Source organism: Volvox carteri (genome assembly GCF_000143455.1).
Source record: "Volvox carteri f. nagariensis unplaced genomic scaffold VOLCAscaffold_32, whole genome shotgun sequence".
Classification (NCBI taxonomy): Eukaryota; Viridiplantae; Chlorophyta; class Chlorophyceae; order Chlamydomonadales; family Volvocaceae; genus Volvox; species Volvox carteri.
The window spans coordinates 103,300-120,140 of NW_003307575.1; the positions used below are offsets into that span (position 1 = coordinate 103,300).

At 55.2% G+C, this 16,841-nt stretch overlaps 3 protein-coding genes across 3 annotated transcripts in view; all 3 read right to left on the minus strand.

Moving 5' to 3' along the window:
- Positions 1–463: 463 nt before the first annotated feature.
- VOLCADRAFT_105670 (uncharacterized protein) lies at positions 464–3,734 on the minus strand (the record flags this gene model as incomplete). The annotated part of the gene is made up of 7 exons (XM_002952797.1): positions 464–838; positions 1,157–1,221; positions 1,601–1,654; positions 2,749–2,827; positions 3,045–3,319; positions 3,483–3,518; positions 3,705–3,734. The coding sequence occupies 7 exons, from the start codon at positions 3,732–3,734 to the stop codon at positions 763–765; spliced, it is 615 nt and encodes a 204-aa protein (XP_002952843.1). The 3' UTR covers positions 464–762.
- Positions 3,735–5,807: 2,073 nt separating this feature from the next.
- Positions 5,808–10,466, minus strand: VOLCADRAFT_93496 (uncharacterized protein; the record flags this gene model as incomplete). Its single annotated transcript, XM_002952798.1, has 9 exons — positions 5,808–5,932; positions 6,337–6,391; positions 6,774–6,854; positions 7,900–7,956; positions 9,227–9,292; positions 9,325–9,339; positions 9,770–9,912; positions 10,230–10,326; positions 10,416–10,466. The coding sequence occupies 9 exons, from the start codon at positions 10,464–10,466 to the stop codon at positions 5,808–5,810; spliced, it is 690 nt and encodes a 229-aa protein (XP_002952844.1).
- Positions 10,467–13,655: 3,189 nt separating this feature from the next.
- The window catches only part of VOLCADRAFT_93497 (uncharacterized protein), a gene marked incomplete at both ends in the record, with an annotated part of 4,370 nt that continues 1,184 nt past the window's right edge, over positions 13,656–16,841 (minus strand). The window contains 4 exons of the mRNA XM_002952799.1: positions 13,656–15,127; positions 15,624–15,765; positions 15,989–16,170; positions 16,428–16,764. Coding sequence (XP_002952845.1) covers positions 13,656–15,127; positions 15,624–15,765; positions 15,989–16,170; positions 16,428–16,764 — 2,133 coding nt within the window. The remainder of the gene's footprint in view (positions 15,128–15,623; positions 15,766–15,988; positions 16,171–16,427; positions 16,765–16,841) is intronic.

Consider the following 16,841-nt stretch of genomic DNA (forward strand, 5'->3'; position numbering starts at 1 on the left):
CGGTTGCCGGTTCGATCCATCCTATACACACCCGATTTTCTACTCTCGAGCCACACATCCCGCACCCTGGTGACTGCATCCCCTACCCTCCGCCACCGTCATCCTTGGTGGGTTGGCATCGACCCTTCCATGTTTGCCGCCATCCTCTCGACCCTCCGCCCTCCTTATTCTGCTAGGGGTTCCACATTTCTGTCCTACTCTTTCCCATCCGTATCTGTGCCCGACGATCCTCCACCGCAATCCTGACCGCGTTCTACAACCGTTCGCACACACTTGTTCCACTTGGCGTGGCTGGGAGCTGGCCTGGTGTAGCTGTGCTATAACCAGGTGATTCTTCATTTTGAGAACACAGTGAAATGGACCTTTTGGACGGCGGCCGTGCAGCGCTGGAACTCGGACCGCAACCATAGACATCAGCCACATGCGGTTACTTAAGGCAGCACTGTTAAAGAATAGACGAATGTGAAGAGATGCAAATTTACAAGTGCCTGCTGGCGACTGATCGGTGACTGCGGCCGTCCTGCTGAGTACCCAGTACCAGTTTACAACCAAAAAAATGAAAATGAAAAAGCTGCGTGGATGCATTCCACAAAGTAAACCTTTTCTTGGGCACTGTGCACAGGCAAAATGGCAAATTTCTGCGGCGAATTCCCCCAAGTACCAAGCGTCGTCCGCGCCCTCGGCCCTTCGCGCCTTCCGATATCTTGCATGGCGCCGCATCGCGCGAGCGCATCTGTGTCGTGCGTCGCTTCTCTCCACCACCTACTTGCGCGGCAGCAGCTCCACATCGAACTCGAGTGTTGCATTGGGTGGGATCACACCGCCAGCCCCGCGAGCCCTGCATACGGCAGAGCACAACATGCACACAGTTGCCATACCAAGGCATCACACACACACACACACACACACACTTACGCACTTACACTTACACACTTACACTTACACACACACACACGAACACACACACACGAACACACACAGAGGACTCTGCTCATTAGGAGGCGAAACACACACGTAGGAGACTTTGGGACACGAGACACTCCATAATCTGCTGTGACAGGCCTTATTTGCGTGTAAGGGAACCCCGGCCCTCCCGTCCTGCGGGTGCTAAGTCCTCCCCAGTGTATCCTTAACACACACACACTCGAGCACCTACCCATATCCCAGGTCAGGGGGGATGACCAGAAGGCGCTTGCCGCCCTCCTTCATCGCCGGAATGTCCTTGGAGTCAAGGCGCGAGAAACAGGGAGCGGAGAGAAATGACGGGCGGATCAGATCCATTCAGTAAATCCAATAGACATGCTGTAACAGATTTGTTGCCATCTCGACGCCGCTAACAAGGGTTTGTCAGAATATAGGCATCAGAAGGCGTGCAGTGTCTGCATAGTTCTTGTGGAAGAGAAAACGGAACACGCATTGAGCTGGGCTTCTCGGAACGGAACGCTATATGGCTCAGGGCTCCCATATGGCCGCACGGCCTAACTAAGATCGGTCGCATGCGGCCGGGCGGTCAGATAGATAGCGCCCGTTGTACGCCTGATAGCGCGGCGGCGGAAACAGGCCCCTCCCAACCAACTGTCCAACTGTCAAAACCTCGTACCTCGGCGCCCAAGATGCCCATGTCCCAGCCCTTGATGACCTGGCCAACGCCAATCTGTACAACAACAGAGTTTTTTTGTTAGGCGGTGAAGTGCGAGTAGGGCAACAGGCGGACTGGAGGGTGCGTGTTCTAGAAAATAGTCCGCAGGAATAGTAGCTTGCAGAAATAGTTCGCAAATGGACATTGACGCCGATGTAGAAACCGACATGACAAACGAAGGTGGTCAAGAAGTTAAGACCTCGACCATTATTAGGGATTTCCATGTATATACGATGTGTGAAACAGTGGGGTGTATCTTCGCCCGTGGCAGCTACCCTGCGAAACCCTGCCTTCCCCGGTATTTCGGGGCACCCTCATCCAGTCACCCTAGTCAACTTCTCAGTGGATCGCTCAGGTTCCGCACCCACCACCAGCATCCAACGGAATCTGCCGGGTCGACAGCGGCCCAACTCCATTCCTGGTCGGCTCGCGGGTTAACTTTATCCCAGGTCACCACCGTCCATCAACTAGGTGCGCAATGCCTTCCACCATCGGAAGGAGTTTTGACCCTAACGGGTATCGATCCCGGGATCTCTCGGGGGCAATGGTCGCGCCTTACCAGTAGTGCCAAACCCTTAAAATATGTATGTATGTATGTATGTATGTATGTATGTATGTGTGGGAGGAAGGGGTTTCCCGGATGATGATGATGATTACGGATCTGGATTTTGCACGCTCCCCAGTACTAACGAGGCGTGACATTTTAACAGTTTCTAACCGTCTGCCGTACCGAGAACCCGAACCCGCGCAGGTCCCAACACACTTCTTTGCACCCTACTACCACTCTACTTCCAATATCACAGAATTGCAAGGAGGACGAGACGTCGCATGATGGTGGTTGCATGTGCGATATGTCTATTATGACGATGTTGATCGACATGACCCAGATGAGGCCAAAATCCCTCCAGGTTATGAGGCAAGTGAGGGCCTTATGAGGCAAGTGGGAGGGGACAAGGCGATCATGTGCCCCCGTCCGCGGGGTCAGAAGGGAAGGGAAGGCGATTGAGTCTGCGACACGTCACAATAGCTCATAATTGTACGACATGCGCAAGCCGTGCCGTGATCGAAACACACACACACAAACACACACACACAAAGTCAAAACGTACCGTGAAGGACAGCGGTTGGCGACGATTGTACGACGAATCGAATACGGTACCGTTGGTGAGGCGGCCGGTGTAATGACACCTTGGTGGGGCGTTATGCAGCGGTAGCAGCAACGCGCAGATGTTAACCAACGTTTCCAAACATGAAGAACTACACGTACCACATCATGCGCATGTACAAAATACGCAAAGCATCTCTCTGTCCCTCTCTTGCTTTTTCGCACCGGCAGACGCGCAACACAAAGCAACTCCCAACTCTCCCAACGCGCACCCGTTCACGCTCTGTCGCTCACACTTACTTGATGACAGCGCCCTTAACTGGCGACGGCCCGGTTCCCTCCTGAACATCCTTCCACTTCAGGCCGCTGGCGCTCTCGTTCAGGTCCCCGGCTTCGGCTGCCACGGCGGGGAAGGCAGACATTGAGGACATTGCAGGCAGAGTTGCGGCAGCCGCGATCAGCAGCTCCCGACGGCCAACTTCATGGTGCATTTCGGATTCAGAAGAGGGCTCGGCATGAGACCTGCCTGAGGCGCGGACGCGTGTGGCGAGGAGGCGCGCAGGAGCCCGATGCGCCTGCGTGCGTCATCGCAAAGACCACCGGAACGAGATCAAGGATCATCAAGAAGTTTTGTATTTGGAAGTGAAATGGTGTAATGAGACGTGATAGTTTTATGATAAAGAAATGCTCGAAACGCAGAAAGGAAACGTCCGTAGAGCACGACTGTGCATTTCGCACCTTCACGGCCGCCAAGCGGCACGAGCTTAGCCGAGACTGCAATGCAAGAGCCATCATTTGGGTGATCAAGTGTTCTACTTAAAACCCTTACACAGCAGTGCTTCATTGATGACACTTCACCGAAAGGGGAAAAAGCGTTGCGATTGTACGGAAGACGACGCCACGACCTTGCTTTCATCAACTTGCTTCATCAAGAAACTGGAGTGAACATCAGCAACTCACAGGACTATAAGGCATGCCCTTCCAGCACATAATGCTTTTCACTTCACACTCGAATCACGCATGGACCATACTTGAGGCCATACTGCATGAGCAGCTGCAAAACAGCGATCCGACATAGTTGCATGCACTTTTACATTACCTGTTTGCAAAGCAGATCAACTTTTAAATGGTCAAGTCGTACAGCTTCACATGGGGACACAGCCTGTGACGTCAAAATAGGGGGGTCCTTGTGAAGCAGCTGCCCGCGTTTCCAAAGCAAGTATGGTGTTGGATTGTAAGGTGCCCAAGTACGTTTGCGAGGAAGAGAATGTGGCCAGGTTGGAGAGGAAAGTGCAGTGGCATATTGGAATGTGGGATTAGCGTAAGCGAGTTACAGGGCGTTTTATTGCACGGGCGAGTTTACGTGCAAATCTTTCACCGTAGCATCAGTCCTCAGTTCACTTCTTGGAACGAACATCAGCATAGGTGCAAGCCCTCTCGCTTGGGGGGATATGCAAACAAACATCCTGATAGGGGTAAACTCGCACGCTACCGAGCATTCAACCGAGCACATGCATGCTTAGTTGAATGGTGAGATGCGACCCCCCCTTCATTTCGTGCTCGGCAAGCCTGCCACCGCGTACCGGATATGTTGGCGATGTTACAGAACGCTGGACCTTGGTTTCTGTGCGCAATGCGTACGATGCTCGACCCCGCCGACCAAAACTACACGTGCCCAACTGAAGACATTCCCGGTGGTTGTGCAGCAGCTCTCGAGGCTGTTGCTGGCTGAAATCCATCCTGAGCTGTTGCAACACGGCTAACGCGGGCACGTCCCTATGCACAGCAAATAGCTGTTCCAAGCCAACAGCGGCGTCCATGTCACCGACAAGGCTCTAAACGTCTTATCTGTTCTTATGTTTAATGAAGTTTATGTATGTTATACTTTGCGCAACTTTGTAATTTGACTTTACTCTGAACAAGGTGCTGCATACAACTGCCTCTTCGCCAGCGCTTCATCTTCCGCGGCAGTTTCACGAGCCCAGAGTTGCAAGCTAGGACGTTGGCATTGGGTGCTTTCAGTTACTGCAAAGCATCCAGGCAATAGTCCAGCATGCATGCCGCGTGCGGCTATGGCCAACATGCCCACTTGCGCAACGCGCTGGCGCACGTGGTCCTCATCCGCCAAGAAAATTTATATACACTTGTACAGGCGCATTTTGTGAATCGCACGCGCGCATCTGCGCGGCAAAATTCGCTCCTGGCTTTTTTGGGACGATGTACGAACACTTTATTCGCGAAGTACGACCGGACACATTTGTGCGAGGGGCTGCTTAAAGAATACCTCCCTCTAGAGCCCCCGGGTTACACGAGTCCCAAGTAAACGTATCCACCAAATACGGCGCCAAAGCAGTCGTTAATAACGCATAGTCCTCTCCATGTGGGCGCCTCTTGAGCTGCTGACGCCTTGACTGTACGGCACAGGACACAAAATACCCTCACGCTCTTGCTCAAACACAGGCCTACCTCGCCCCCTCGGAGGCCTTAGGACCGGCCTTAGGTGTTCCTCTCCCCCCTCACGAGGGGGAGTGGGCTCAACAAGGTGGCAACTCAGTCACTTTAAATTACATGTCTCTGCGGTTCGACGACCTTTTGGTCCTCATATCGCTGTTGAGCTTTCCTCGCCCCCACATCACACCAGGCCTCCTCCTCCTCCTCCACCTCCTCCAACTCCCAACCCGCGGCAGCGGCAGCGCCTCTGCGCCACCTGCCAGGCAACGCGATACGTCTACTACGTCACCATCTCTTCCGCCTCTTCAAACTCAAGCCAGGGTTAGGGAAACACTTTTCCAACACCTAGCCCTCTCCTACAGCGACCATCATACCCACCCACCCACCCACCCCGCCCCCTAGGTAACTCCCCCCGCACGCCCGCGTGGGACCCGCCCGCAGATCCGCAGATGAACATCACGATGCATCACCGCCGTCACCGTCCTCCTCCTCCGCCGCCGCCGCCTCCTCCCTCCCCCCCCTGCTTGTTGCTGCTGCTTCTGCTGCTTCCACGTCTCCCTACCAGCTACTGCATATCCCCCTGCTACTACACCACAGCTACTACTACACCCGCTACCAGGGCAACACACTGCCGTTGCGGTGCCAGAAAGTTCCCGAGGTCTCCAACGACAAACGGTGCTCGATGATATCCACCAGGTCCGCAGCGCTTTGCTCAGGATCGATAACACCGTCCATGCCTGAGGAGGAAAACATACCATTACATAAATAAATACATAATAAAAACATAAAATAAGCGTGAAGAAAGGACATAATCACATGGTAAGTCACAGTACGGCATGGTGCAAGATGTACGGCAGGTTTTAGCAGGAAGAGTGATAGAGAAAAGGACAAGTTGGAGCGTGTGTGGTGTTGGTGTTGGTGGCGGTGTGTGTTACCCGACGCCCCTCCTCCATCCCCTCCAGGCCGGGGCCCCCCATCGAGGTGCTGGCTGAACTGTCGTGCACATCGTGCACTTCACTGTGAGCGAGTACGACATGCGAGGGGGTTTTCCATGTACGACCAAGCTCCACACAAACACACAAACCGACACACTATTTAGCACCTTGGGGCCCGTATTACGAATCGGGAATAAAAAGCTCACCATGATATTTCTTGGTCATGTCAGTGGCCACAAAGCCAGGGTGGAGGATGCCCACCTTCAGGGTTGGGAGGGGGGGGAGGAAGCAGACCAAAACAAGCGGGAGGCAGCGGAGGATTATTAATGACTTTGTGCTTTTCCTGCGTGTATGTGTGTGTGGGGGGGGGGATTGTTACCGTGGGCGCTTGGTTGTGTGGGCGCTAACACGCAAACCAAAATGTTTGAAGCCCTCCGGCACAATAAGACGATGCGGCATTGTTTCATTACTTCAGATGTCTGGAGCTGTTTAAGGACTGATTTGCTGGTTCCTAAATCCGTCAGTCAGTCTGTCTGTCTGTCTGCGCGCCAGCCTGCGCGGACCCTCTTCCTGATCGATAGGCCGTACAAAACCCCTCCTCCCTCCCTCCCTCCCCTCCTCCCCTCACTCCTTCGTCTCTTACCGCCACGCCAGCACTCTTCAAGTCGACGGCCAGGTTCATGCCCAACATATTCACTGCGGCCTTGCTCATCCGATAGCCATACTGTACGGCAAATAATATGCACAGTGTACCACATACACACGGAAGTCTTACCGTAGCGCAGGGCAGTTATAATGGCCTCGTCAGCTTTCCGTACAAACGCCAAGCTTTTAAATCCGACTTGCATGTGCATGTGGACATGTGCATTGGAATAGATAAATTACCTCAAGACGGAAAACCTTATAATATAGTTCTGGTGCTAATCATCAATCATTTTGGGAAATTCTCTTTATGCCATTATCAGCAAAAGGCTTGTGCAGCCTTCAATTCCATCACGCCCAAAACATACTATCGCTCTCATGCACCCTCTCAGCGTCCAGACAGCGTTAGCTCCCTCAGCTATTGGTTTGGCTATTTGGGCACTGAAATTCTAATCAAGGGCCTATCCATGAAGGGCGGGTGGTTGCACCCACCATCACCATCACCACCGCCCTACCGAGGACCGGGTGTCCGGGCGGACCCCTAGGGATAGCGCACCACCGCGACGTCTCTACACACAAACATACACATACATACATACATACACATACATATATACACATACATACATACACATACATACATACACATACACGGCCAAGTAAGCAAAGCAAAACATCCGGGAGGGCGGCATCGACTCACACATTCTCATACCCCCTGTGCGGCTCTCATGATGCCGTGCACTTACAAGTATATCTGTCTGTCAGTCTGCGTGTCTGTCCATCTGTCTGCCTGTCTGTTTGAATGTCTGTCTGTCCCTGTCTGTATCCCCGGGGGTTTGGGTACTTGGGGTCGGGGACACTCGTACCCACTAAGGGATGTGCGGGTGTGCTGCTGCACTAAAACGCAGTGCAAGATTAGGGCCCCCAGGCAGCCGCTGTGTAAATGGCCGTTTATGCACATGGCCGTGATGACTACTACATGAACCCGACCGAAACCCAACTCCAACGAGACCACCAGGCCCCCCCGGGTCCCAGCTTCAATTGCTGCCACTGCTACTGCTGGATTACGAAGGGATTAACGGACTAACGGACAACAGGGCCAGTAGCAGGGGCCCACCCAAACTCACATCTCCACCACTGCCGTTGTCCGCAATGGAGCCCATCCGGGAGGTGATGATGGCGACCTGAATTGGCGTTGTTGGGTGATTTGTTTTGTTGGGTGTTTCAATATGAAATGGTAATGGGTAACCCGTTGTGGTTATGGACAGTTTGCCCGTATGTATGTATGTATGTATCATGCCTGCTTTGTAAGGCTGTAATATGACTGCTGTGTGGAGTTGTCAGAAATAACAGCATCAACAGCATCAACAGCATCAACAGCAGCAATAGCAATAGCAATGGCAGCAGATAGCCTGTTTAGGGTTCACGGAGGGAGGTGGTATGATCCCGCTTAGAACGCTTCGCAGACTTCTGCGCCGCTATAGGGCCTAGCCAGGGGCTGGGAGAGTGCCCCGGCTGGCTGAGTAGGGGAGTGGGGCGCGCGCGGAGGAGCAGCCGATTGTGGAGCCGCGCGCCGGTCCCTGTGCTGTGTTTCGGCCCCCCCCCGGTCCGGTCAGGCCACTCCCGCGGTGCTCATCGTCCTTCCTCAGGACGAGCTTTGCCCACACAATGTAACACCCCATCAGCAATAGTAGCAGCAGCAACAACAGTAGCAGCAGGAACAGCAACAACAGCAATTGCAACAGTAGCAGTGGTCGGCTATGAGCATGAGTACACTCCTTGATGTAGGTGGAGTCGGAGAAGGGATTTGCGGCATGTACGTAATACATAGATGGAAGAAAACAATCCGTCGAGCTTTTCACACCAAAACGTAAAAGCCAGTAATAGTAATAGTGGTGGTAGGCTGCGATGTGTCGCTCTGTCTGCGTGGGCATGTGCATGTGGTATACATACATACATACATAGGCAGGTGGCTGGCAGAAGTTAAGGCCTGACTTCTACTCCCGGACATTCCGGGTTCAAATCCGCCTGCCGACCCCTCGGGTGTGTGAGGGGTGTTGATTTGGGGGGTGGGCCCCCATCTTGTGGACGGTGTAGAACGTGATTATATCAACTTGCGAGCTGACCAGGAACTAAGTTGAGGCGCCGTAGATCCGCTAGATTTGGTTGGATGCTGGTGGTGAGTTGCTGAACCCAACGAATACAATCTGAAGTCGGATGGGGTGAATGGATTGGGGTGCCCCTCTCGCAGGGGAGAGCAGGGAACTGCCTCCAAGGGAAAGGGGGCCGCTGGTGAAGCTATACCACCCTGTAACAACAACATCATACATACATACGCGTGTGTGAGGGAGTGTGTTTACACACGGCCGGCATCTCCTGCTCAGGGCAGCAGACCCCCCTAACCCTTAGCCCCAGCCACCCGTCTCACTCTCTCACACTGACCCTCACCCTCACCTTCGCTCCAGGTCCCAGGCTTTCCCTGACCGCCAGGTAAGTGCGCAGGGGGCCTAACGAGTTGACCTCAAACTGCGTAAGGGAGTGGGAGGGCTCACGTGTATTTGTGTGTACTACGTTTGAGGTGCAGTGGTGGTGGTGGTGGTGGTGGTGGTGGGGTATCACTTAGAAGTAGCCGGACAGCCAAACAGAGGCCGCCGGAGGCAGCTGGGAAGATAACAGGCAGGCGAATGAGGACAGGCAGACAGGCAGGGCTGGCAATACACACACATCACATATATATAAGCACACACACAAAAAAAAACGCACACAAAAAAAAGCGCGCACACACACAAGCAAAGCAGGAGTATGGAACGGCCGACGGGGCCGTGTCGCGGGAAAGGCCAGTTGGACAGCACCTGAGCTGGAAGAGGCGAACAAGGACCGCACGACTCTTGAGGGTCGAGGCATGTCGTGGCTCCTCCCTGGTCGTCCCTGAGCGCCGGATACCACTGCCCTCCCACTGGCCAGACGCGACCACACATGACATACATACAGACACACCTGCTCCCGAATGTTGTTGAGGTCCAGATCTGTGATGGAGTCCTCCATCAGTACGCCGGCATTGCAAACCAACAGGTCCACCTGGCGACCGCGCAAGGTGGCGGTCAGCGGGGCGCAGCCGCCATCGCGGCCCACATCCACGCCTATGGCGGTGGTGGCGGCAGTGGAGGGGGAGGGGGGTTTGAGGAAGTAAGTGGCGGGAAGACAAGATGAGAATGGCGCGGCGCCGGCGTTGGGATGTTGAGCGGGTGGGATAGTGAATACAGTATTATGAAGAGATGTGAGCAGACCGCGTAGTTGAATGTGATTGCTAACAATGAAAACGTTTAAAGGAAAAACACTGTGGGCCTCTTTCCACTGGCTGAAAAACTTCGATTGGTGGTTAATGTATCGCCAGTCCAGGAGACTGGTTCAATGAGAGCTGGTTTGTGCAGTTGATTTTGCGCCCCTTTATACAAACCTTCAACAATTTGCACGCCCAATGCCTGGAGCTCCGCGCTTGGTTTACGGCATGAGGCTACAACATCGTAGCCTTTTGACTTAAGCTTGGCGCACAGCTACACATGAACAGAAATATAAAAATTCAATTAGAGCTCCCGGATCCGGCTGAGAATGACGCAGCGGTGGCAGAATGACGCAGGCTTACTGAAAATCCAATGCCTCGGTTTGCCCCAGTGACAACAGAGAGAGGACCCATAGTGAGGAATAGAATGATGTTATCTCACGGTTAAAGCATGGCTTTGCCATGGAAAGATGGCATAAAGCGGTAGCCTGCCGTAGCATCAGAAGCTTCTTTCCAAAAGGCCTTCCAATCCCGCAGGATGCGAACAAAATGTTCCATTTGTCAAATCTTTAGAAGTAATATGGTTATGCCAAACAAAAAGCAAGAGAGCTCACACACGACCCACGCCGCGACGGTATTCTCCACAGTGCAATCAATCAAGCGAAAATCTTAATCACCAAAATAACAAAAGTAAAATCAGTAAAAGCCATGAAGATCATCATGATACTTGGGGAAATCGTCCGGTCGGAGCCTCGGGCAGTATCGGTTAGGGTCGCCGCAGGTAACGCTGGTCAAATATAGTATTAATCTTCAAAGAGACAATGTTGATGCTGGGTAGTGCGACGCCGCAAAAGCCGTCTCGGTTACGAATTCGATCGGCTCTTACAACAGTTTGACAATCTGGAACAAGAATTGGGCGGGTGCACGGCTGCAGCGGTAGTGTAAGGCCGCAACCATGCTGGCAAGTCGAATGCGCAAGCGCACCATGACAAGCCCCCGAGAAATATCAAGTTAATCGCAGGTCCCTCAATGAGGACCATATTAGCGATTAAGCTAATAAGAACAGATACTACCCATGATCTGAGCCAAAAGGCGAGAAAAGGTATGAAATTTCGCGGATTAGGCCTCTCTGGTAGGCTCAGGGAAGACGGCTTCTTGCAAGGCTTGCGCGCGATGGTGGGTCACGGTAAATACAACATACATCTCCCACAATCCTGCTTTCCATTCCCCACGCTCTCCGAAACTCCACATCATACACCCTCCCTCTCCCCAGACGTCCCCGCCGAGTACTACGTATGCCTCTCGCAACGGAATGCCACATGCATATCCGCCACGTCAGCACCCGTCGTCCTCCCCCCCCACACCGTCAGCGTGAGGGCCCCCTTTTTCCCCGAGCGACCGCTCACACCCCTCTACTTTTCATGTCTCACACGAACAAGCATTGTTGTATGTCTTTTTGGCGATACATTCGCAACGTTGTGTCGTAAGGGAGGAAGGGAAAGAGAGGATGAGGAGGGGGCGTCTTCCCCCAAACACGGGCTGCCAAACACCGCCCCCGGGTGCGAGCAGGTGTTGCCTTGGCTCCCTTGGGCCTTACCTAAGCCCGCGGTGAGGAGGAGGGGGCATTGAAAATGTATGTTCTCTTTTCAAGAACTGAGACACCCTCTCCCTTTTATCCTTTTAGAGCCATCCTCCACAGCATATTACAGCGCGGCATAGTACGGTACGGTGCAGCACAGAACCGTACGGTATAGTACGACGCGGCAAAAACGGGATAGTTTGACACAGATACAGTTACTCTCCACCCCAACACACACACACACGCACGACAGCACTCTCTCTCTCTCTCTCACACACACAACACACACTAATATGGAGACGAACGAGGTGTACACGGGCACGACACGGCTTCTTTTCCATTTTCCGAGGCGCTGGCACTGAAGAAGTGGCATCACGGAAGAGTCATCATTACGACACAAAGAGAGCAAGAGCGGGAGGGAGAGAGGGTGAGAGAAAAAGGAAGGAGCGTGCGTCATACACCACCACCAGCACCACCGCCACCACAAGACGCCGCGCACCGCCCTGACACGTCAACGATTTGTAATCTGCAGCTGTACTGTTCAATACCGTACAGGCAGGTAGTGTACTGCCGTCACCATGCTGACTGAGTGCATCTATTCATGCACGCACATACATACACACATAGAGCACTACAGCGCCTCCGCCGCTTGTTTCTACGGGACTACTGTAAAATTAAAAGGGACGACTACGGTTCTCTCTATGGGAACAGTCTAACACTGTGGGTGGGTGGGCTGGTGATGGACTTAGGAGGACTACGGAGCTTGCGTCGGACAAAAAGCTATTCCACCATACTCGGCATTTCCCTCATCGCGGCTCCGAAGATCATTAAAACACACACACACACACAGATACACACAACCCCCACATGCACACATACATACCCTGTTAACCTCCCACCCAACCCTCCGAAGAGTATTCCGGTGCCGTACCGTGCCGTGTTTTCCTCCTCCTCCTCCTCCTCCTGCTAAGAACCTGCACCGCTTCCTACACCCCCTCTCGCCCCGCCTCCCCCAAAACCCCACAGATCTTAACTCAGAAACCTAGCAGCGGTAACAGTAGCAGTAGCAACAACAGTAATAGTTCTGGTGCTTACTGCTGGCCAGGTAGCCTCCCCTGAGACACATACATACATACATACACTAGGGTTTGGCACTACTGGTAAGGCGCGACCGTTGCCCCCGGGAGATCCCGGGATCGATACCCATTAGGGTCATAAGTCCTTCCGATGGTGGAAGGTATTGCGCCCCTAGTTGATGGACGGTGGTGACCTGGGATAAAGTTAACCTGCGAGCCGACCAGGAATGGAGTTGGGCCGCTGTCGACCCGGCAGATTCCGTTGGATGCTGGTGGTGGGTGCGGAACCTGAGCGATCCACTGAGAAGTTGACTAGGGTGACTGGATGAGGGTGCCCCGAAATACCGGGGAAGGCAGGGTTTCGCAGGGTAGCTGCCACGGGCGAAGATACACCCCCCTGTTTCACACATCATACATACATACATACATGCGCAAACACGCATGCACACGGTACACACGCACACGAGCACCACAAACCACCACATGGCCAAATATGGGCACGGATGACCCAAAACACACATACATGCATGCATGCATGCATGCATACATGCATACACCAAGGGTTTTTCTTCTCTTCTCGAATGTGTCCTCTCTAAGAATTTGCGTTCTAGCGGCAACAAGCCGCCGCGACTAATGTCGTGTGTCGCCCCACATCACATCACATCGCCTCCGCCGCAGCCGTACTCGCACTTGCACATCCACACCGCCGCCGTCAACACTAGCAGTAGCAATAATAGCAGTAGCAGCAGTAGCTTGCTGCACCGATCTCCTTCCGTCTGGTGTCGTACCACCCACCCGCCTACTCCTGGAGGCGGCAGGCCGCAGACAAGGGCTGCTACAGCCGTACGGAACTCCAACACACAGTACCGCAGTCGCGATAACAACAACAGCATCAGTAGCAGTAGCAGCAAGAAAAGGAGATGGTGGTAGAGAGCAGACTAGTCGCAGTTATGCCGTCTGCATGGCAACGATGCCGTCGCCGTCGAGTGGTGACGTTGCAGGCTTTCCATCGTCCATGTCGACGTCGACGTCGACGCCGGCGGGAGGCCCCGACGTTGGCCCTTCCGCTGCGGCGTCATCGGCAGCGCCAGGGGCAACAGCCTCCCGCGCCACTGCCGTCGGCTCTTGCGTGTTCCCAGGGGCCGCCGCCGCCGCCATCGGTGCACGCTCCTTTGTGACATAACCCGCTGGCGTTGACGATGTCTCTACTTGCTGTGTTGCCGTCGGCGTGGCCGTGCCGTCCGCCGGCAGCAAGCCCATGTCCGCCGCGGCGGCGGCCGCCGCCGCCGCCGTCGGCTCTACTGCCAGAGTGATGCCCGCCGGTACCGCCGCTGCATGGATAGCCAACGCCGGCGCAGCGGAACCTGTCGTACTGTGTGGGACAGCAGCAGTGACGGCGGTGCTAGGCAACGGTGCCGCCAAAGCCCCGGGCGGCAGCGCCATGAGCGCCAGCGCCGCCGCCGCCGGCGTCGCTATCGCCGTCGGTGCCGTCGGCCTGCCTCCCAACGAGTCCATGATACCCCTGACGGCGATTGCTAACTCCGGGCCTTTGACGCTCGTACACACAAGTTGGATGGCCTGTGCCTCCGCCGCCGTCAACCCTGGCCCCGTAAGGCCCAGAGCGCTGACGTCCGGGGCTAGCGGCAGCGCTAGGTGATGTACGAGAGTTGACGCAAGCGCTGCGGCGCTCTGAAGCTGCGCATCCGAGATGGTGCCGTTGCCGTTGCCGGCGGGGGACACGGCCGTTGCAGGTGCTGCGGGCCCCACGCCGCCAGCAGCGGCGGCGGGTTGGGAACCCACTGGTAACGCCGCCAGCGCGCCGCCACCGCGAGTGCCGTTCGCCGTGCTGCCGCCGCGGGTGGCTGCCGCCGCCGCCGCTGCCCTTGGAAGCCGTATTGTCAAGGACCCCGTACGACCTGCCCCTATTGTACCGCCGCCATTGGCTTGCAGCTTGCCGGCGGCGTCCCCAAGCCCAGCGGCGGCTACCACCTCCGCCGGCCGCGCCATTGTCCCCAGACCCAACGCATGAATCAGCGTCAGCGCTGCCTGTCTATTGTGGTCTTGCGGACTTGCCGCCGCCGCCGCCGCCGTCGCCGCCCCCTGTCCGTGTCCCGTCCCGTCCGCTGCCTGCTGCTCTTTCTCTGCCCGCTCCCTCTCCCGTTCCCGACGGCTCTCCTGCTTAACACTTTGGGGTCCGCCGTTGGCGCCGTTAGCGCCGGGGGTGCCGCTGCGGCTGCCGCCGCCTGCTGCCGCCGCCGCCGCGGCCGCGGCTCGCCGCTGCTGTTGCGTGAGCGGCTTGTCTGAGGGCAGTGCGATGGCGGGGCTGACCCCCAGGAGGTCCTTGACGCAGTTGAGCACGTCGAGCACCGTAGCGGGCGGCATGATGCCGCCTTGGCGGGGGCCCATTTTGAGGAAGCCGCCTGAGGGCAAGCAGGTGGATAAGGGAGGTGGGTAGGTAGGTATGGAGGGAAAAACGGGGGCAGGGGCAAGTAGGAAAAGAGGCAAGTTAAGGATTATATATTTTACATCATTTAAACTATTCTTCCGGCCACCACTTCGGTTGCAAACCATTAACAACAATAAATCTAATAGCTCTAAAGTGGTGACTCGTGCCACAAAAAAATATATAGATCGAGCAGCTTCGCGCCTCTCTATCTCTCCCCCCTACTTTAGCGCAATCCCTTTCATCACACGCTTCGCGCCTACCCCGAGAGACGTTTCTTCCGTACACTTCTAACCCTTTGTTACCCGTACATACCGTACGCACGCAAACACCCGCCACCCCAACTTAAAATATCAACAGCGCGCACTCGAGTTGAAAACCAACCACTACCATCACCATCATCACCATCAGAACAACGACACCAGAAACCGTTACACCCGTTACAGCCGGTACAACCGTTACAACCAACCAACCTGCTGCTTTAAAGCTATGTCGCCACTTCTTTGCACTGCTCTGTGCCACGGACGCCTCAAACTGTGCAGGGGTCGTCGACAAGAGAGCTCCGCCCTCGCCTTCGTACATTACTTTGGGACAGACATTACCGTTGCTGTCAATCTGAAGAAGAAAAAAGGAAGAACAATCAAAAAAGAGAGAAAAAATCTGAGTAGGTGCATGTACGACAGTTTTTTGTACGACAGAATCACAAACACGCACGTTTTCTCGAGGAATGGATTGGACGCGAGGGCGGGTAGAGTGACGACGCGTACATCAGTAAATCACAGAGCGTGTGCCGTACATCGGTAGAGTGTGTGTGTGTTTTGCACGCCACACAACGTACCTCGTACGACATCCAGCCCCGCGACTTGTCGCAGGTGATGATGACGTACACAGTTGCCGCCGCCGGCTTGCCGTACGCAGGCGACGACGGGTCTAGCACTGTACGGAAATGCGCCATCACTTCTGCCAGTGACGCCAGCCGCATGCCCGCCGCTGCTCCGGAACCGTCTTGTCGAGCAAAACCTGTCAGCAGCAGTAGCAGCCGTTTGGATCCCGTTCCACTCCGAACCCCCACAGCCCCCATCCCCTCCTCCCCATCCGCCACGACGTACATACACACGCACACACATACAGAATAGTGTCGACGATGTTCGTAAACAAAACGCTGCCATTCAAAGCCCACAAGCAAATCACCAGTGCGCTCCAGTTCCTGTCGACGGCTCAGGATATTCGAACATACATACATACATACATACATACATACATACATACATACACACCTAGGCACTTCAGGTTCTCGGGCGGTCCCTCCGCCGCCGCCTCCTGCTCCGTCAGCAATGTGGGCTCCGCGCCGCTGGCGTTTTCGCGGTACAACAGTGGACGAGCAAATGAGCCGTCAAAGGCAACTAGAAGATTGGGGCCGCGACCCTGAGCCCGGAAAAACAGAGTGCCGTACGGAATGCCGCCGTTGGACAGCGGCGTCAGGCCGCCTCCGCCAGCGGCGGTGGATCCGCCGTTGACGGCGGCGCCGGCGCTGCCGTTGACGGCGGCGCCGATGCCAGGCGGCTGCGGCGGCGGTGGGGAGGCCTCCGATCCCCCGCCGCCGCTTTGGTCAGTCTGCGCGGCCCCTCCCGGGATGTACGGCGCAAGGAGGGGGGGAGGGAAATCACGCGACGGGAAATCAGAAATGAACT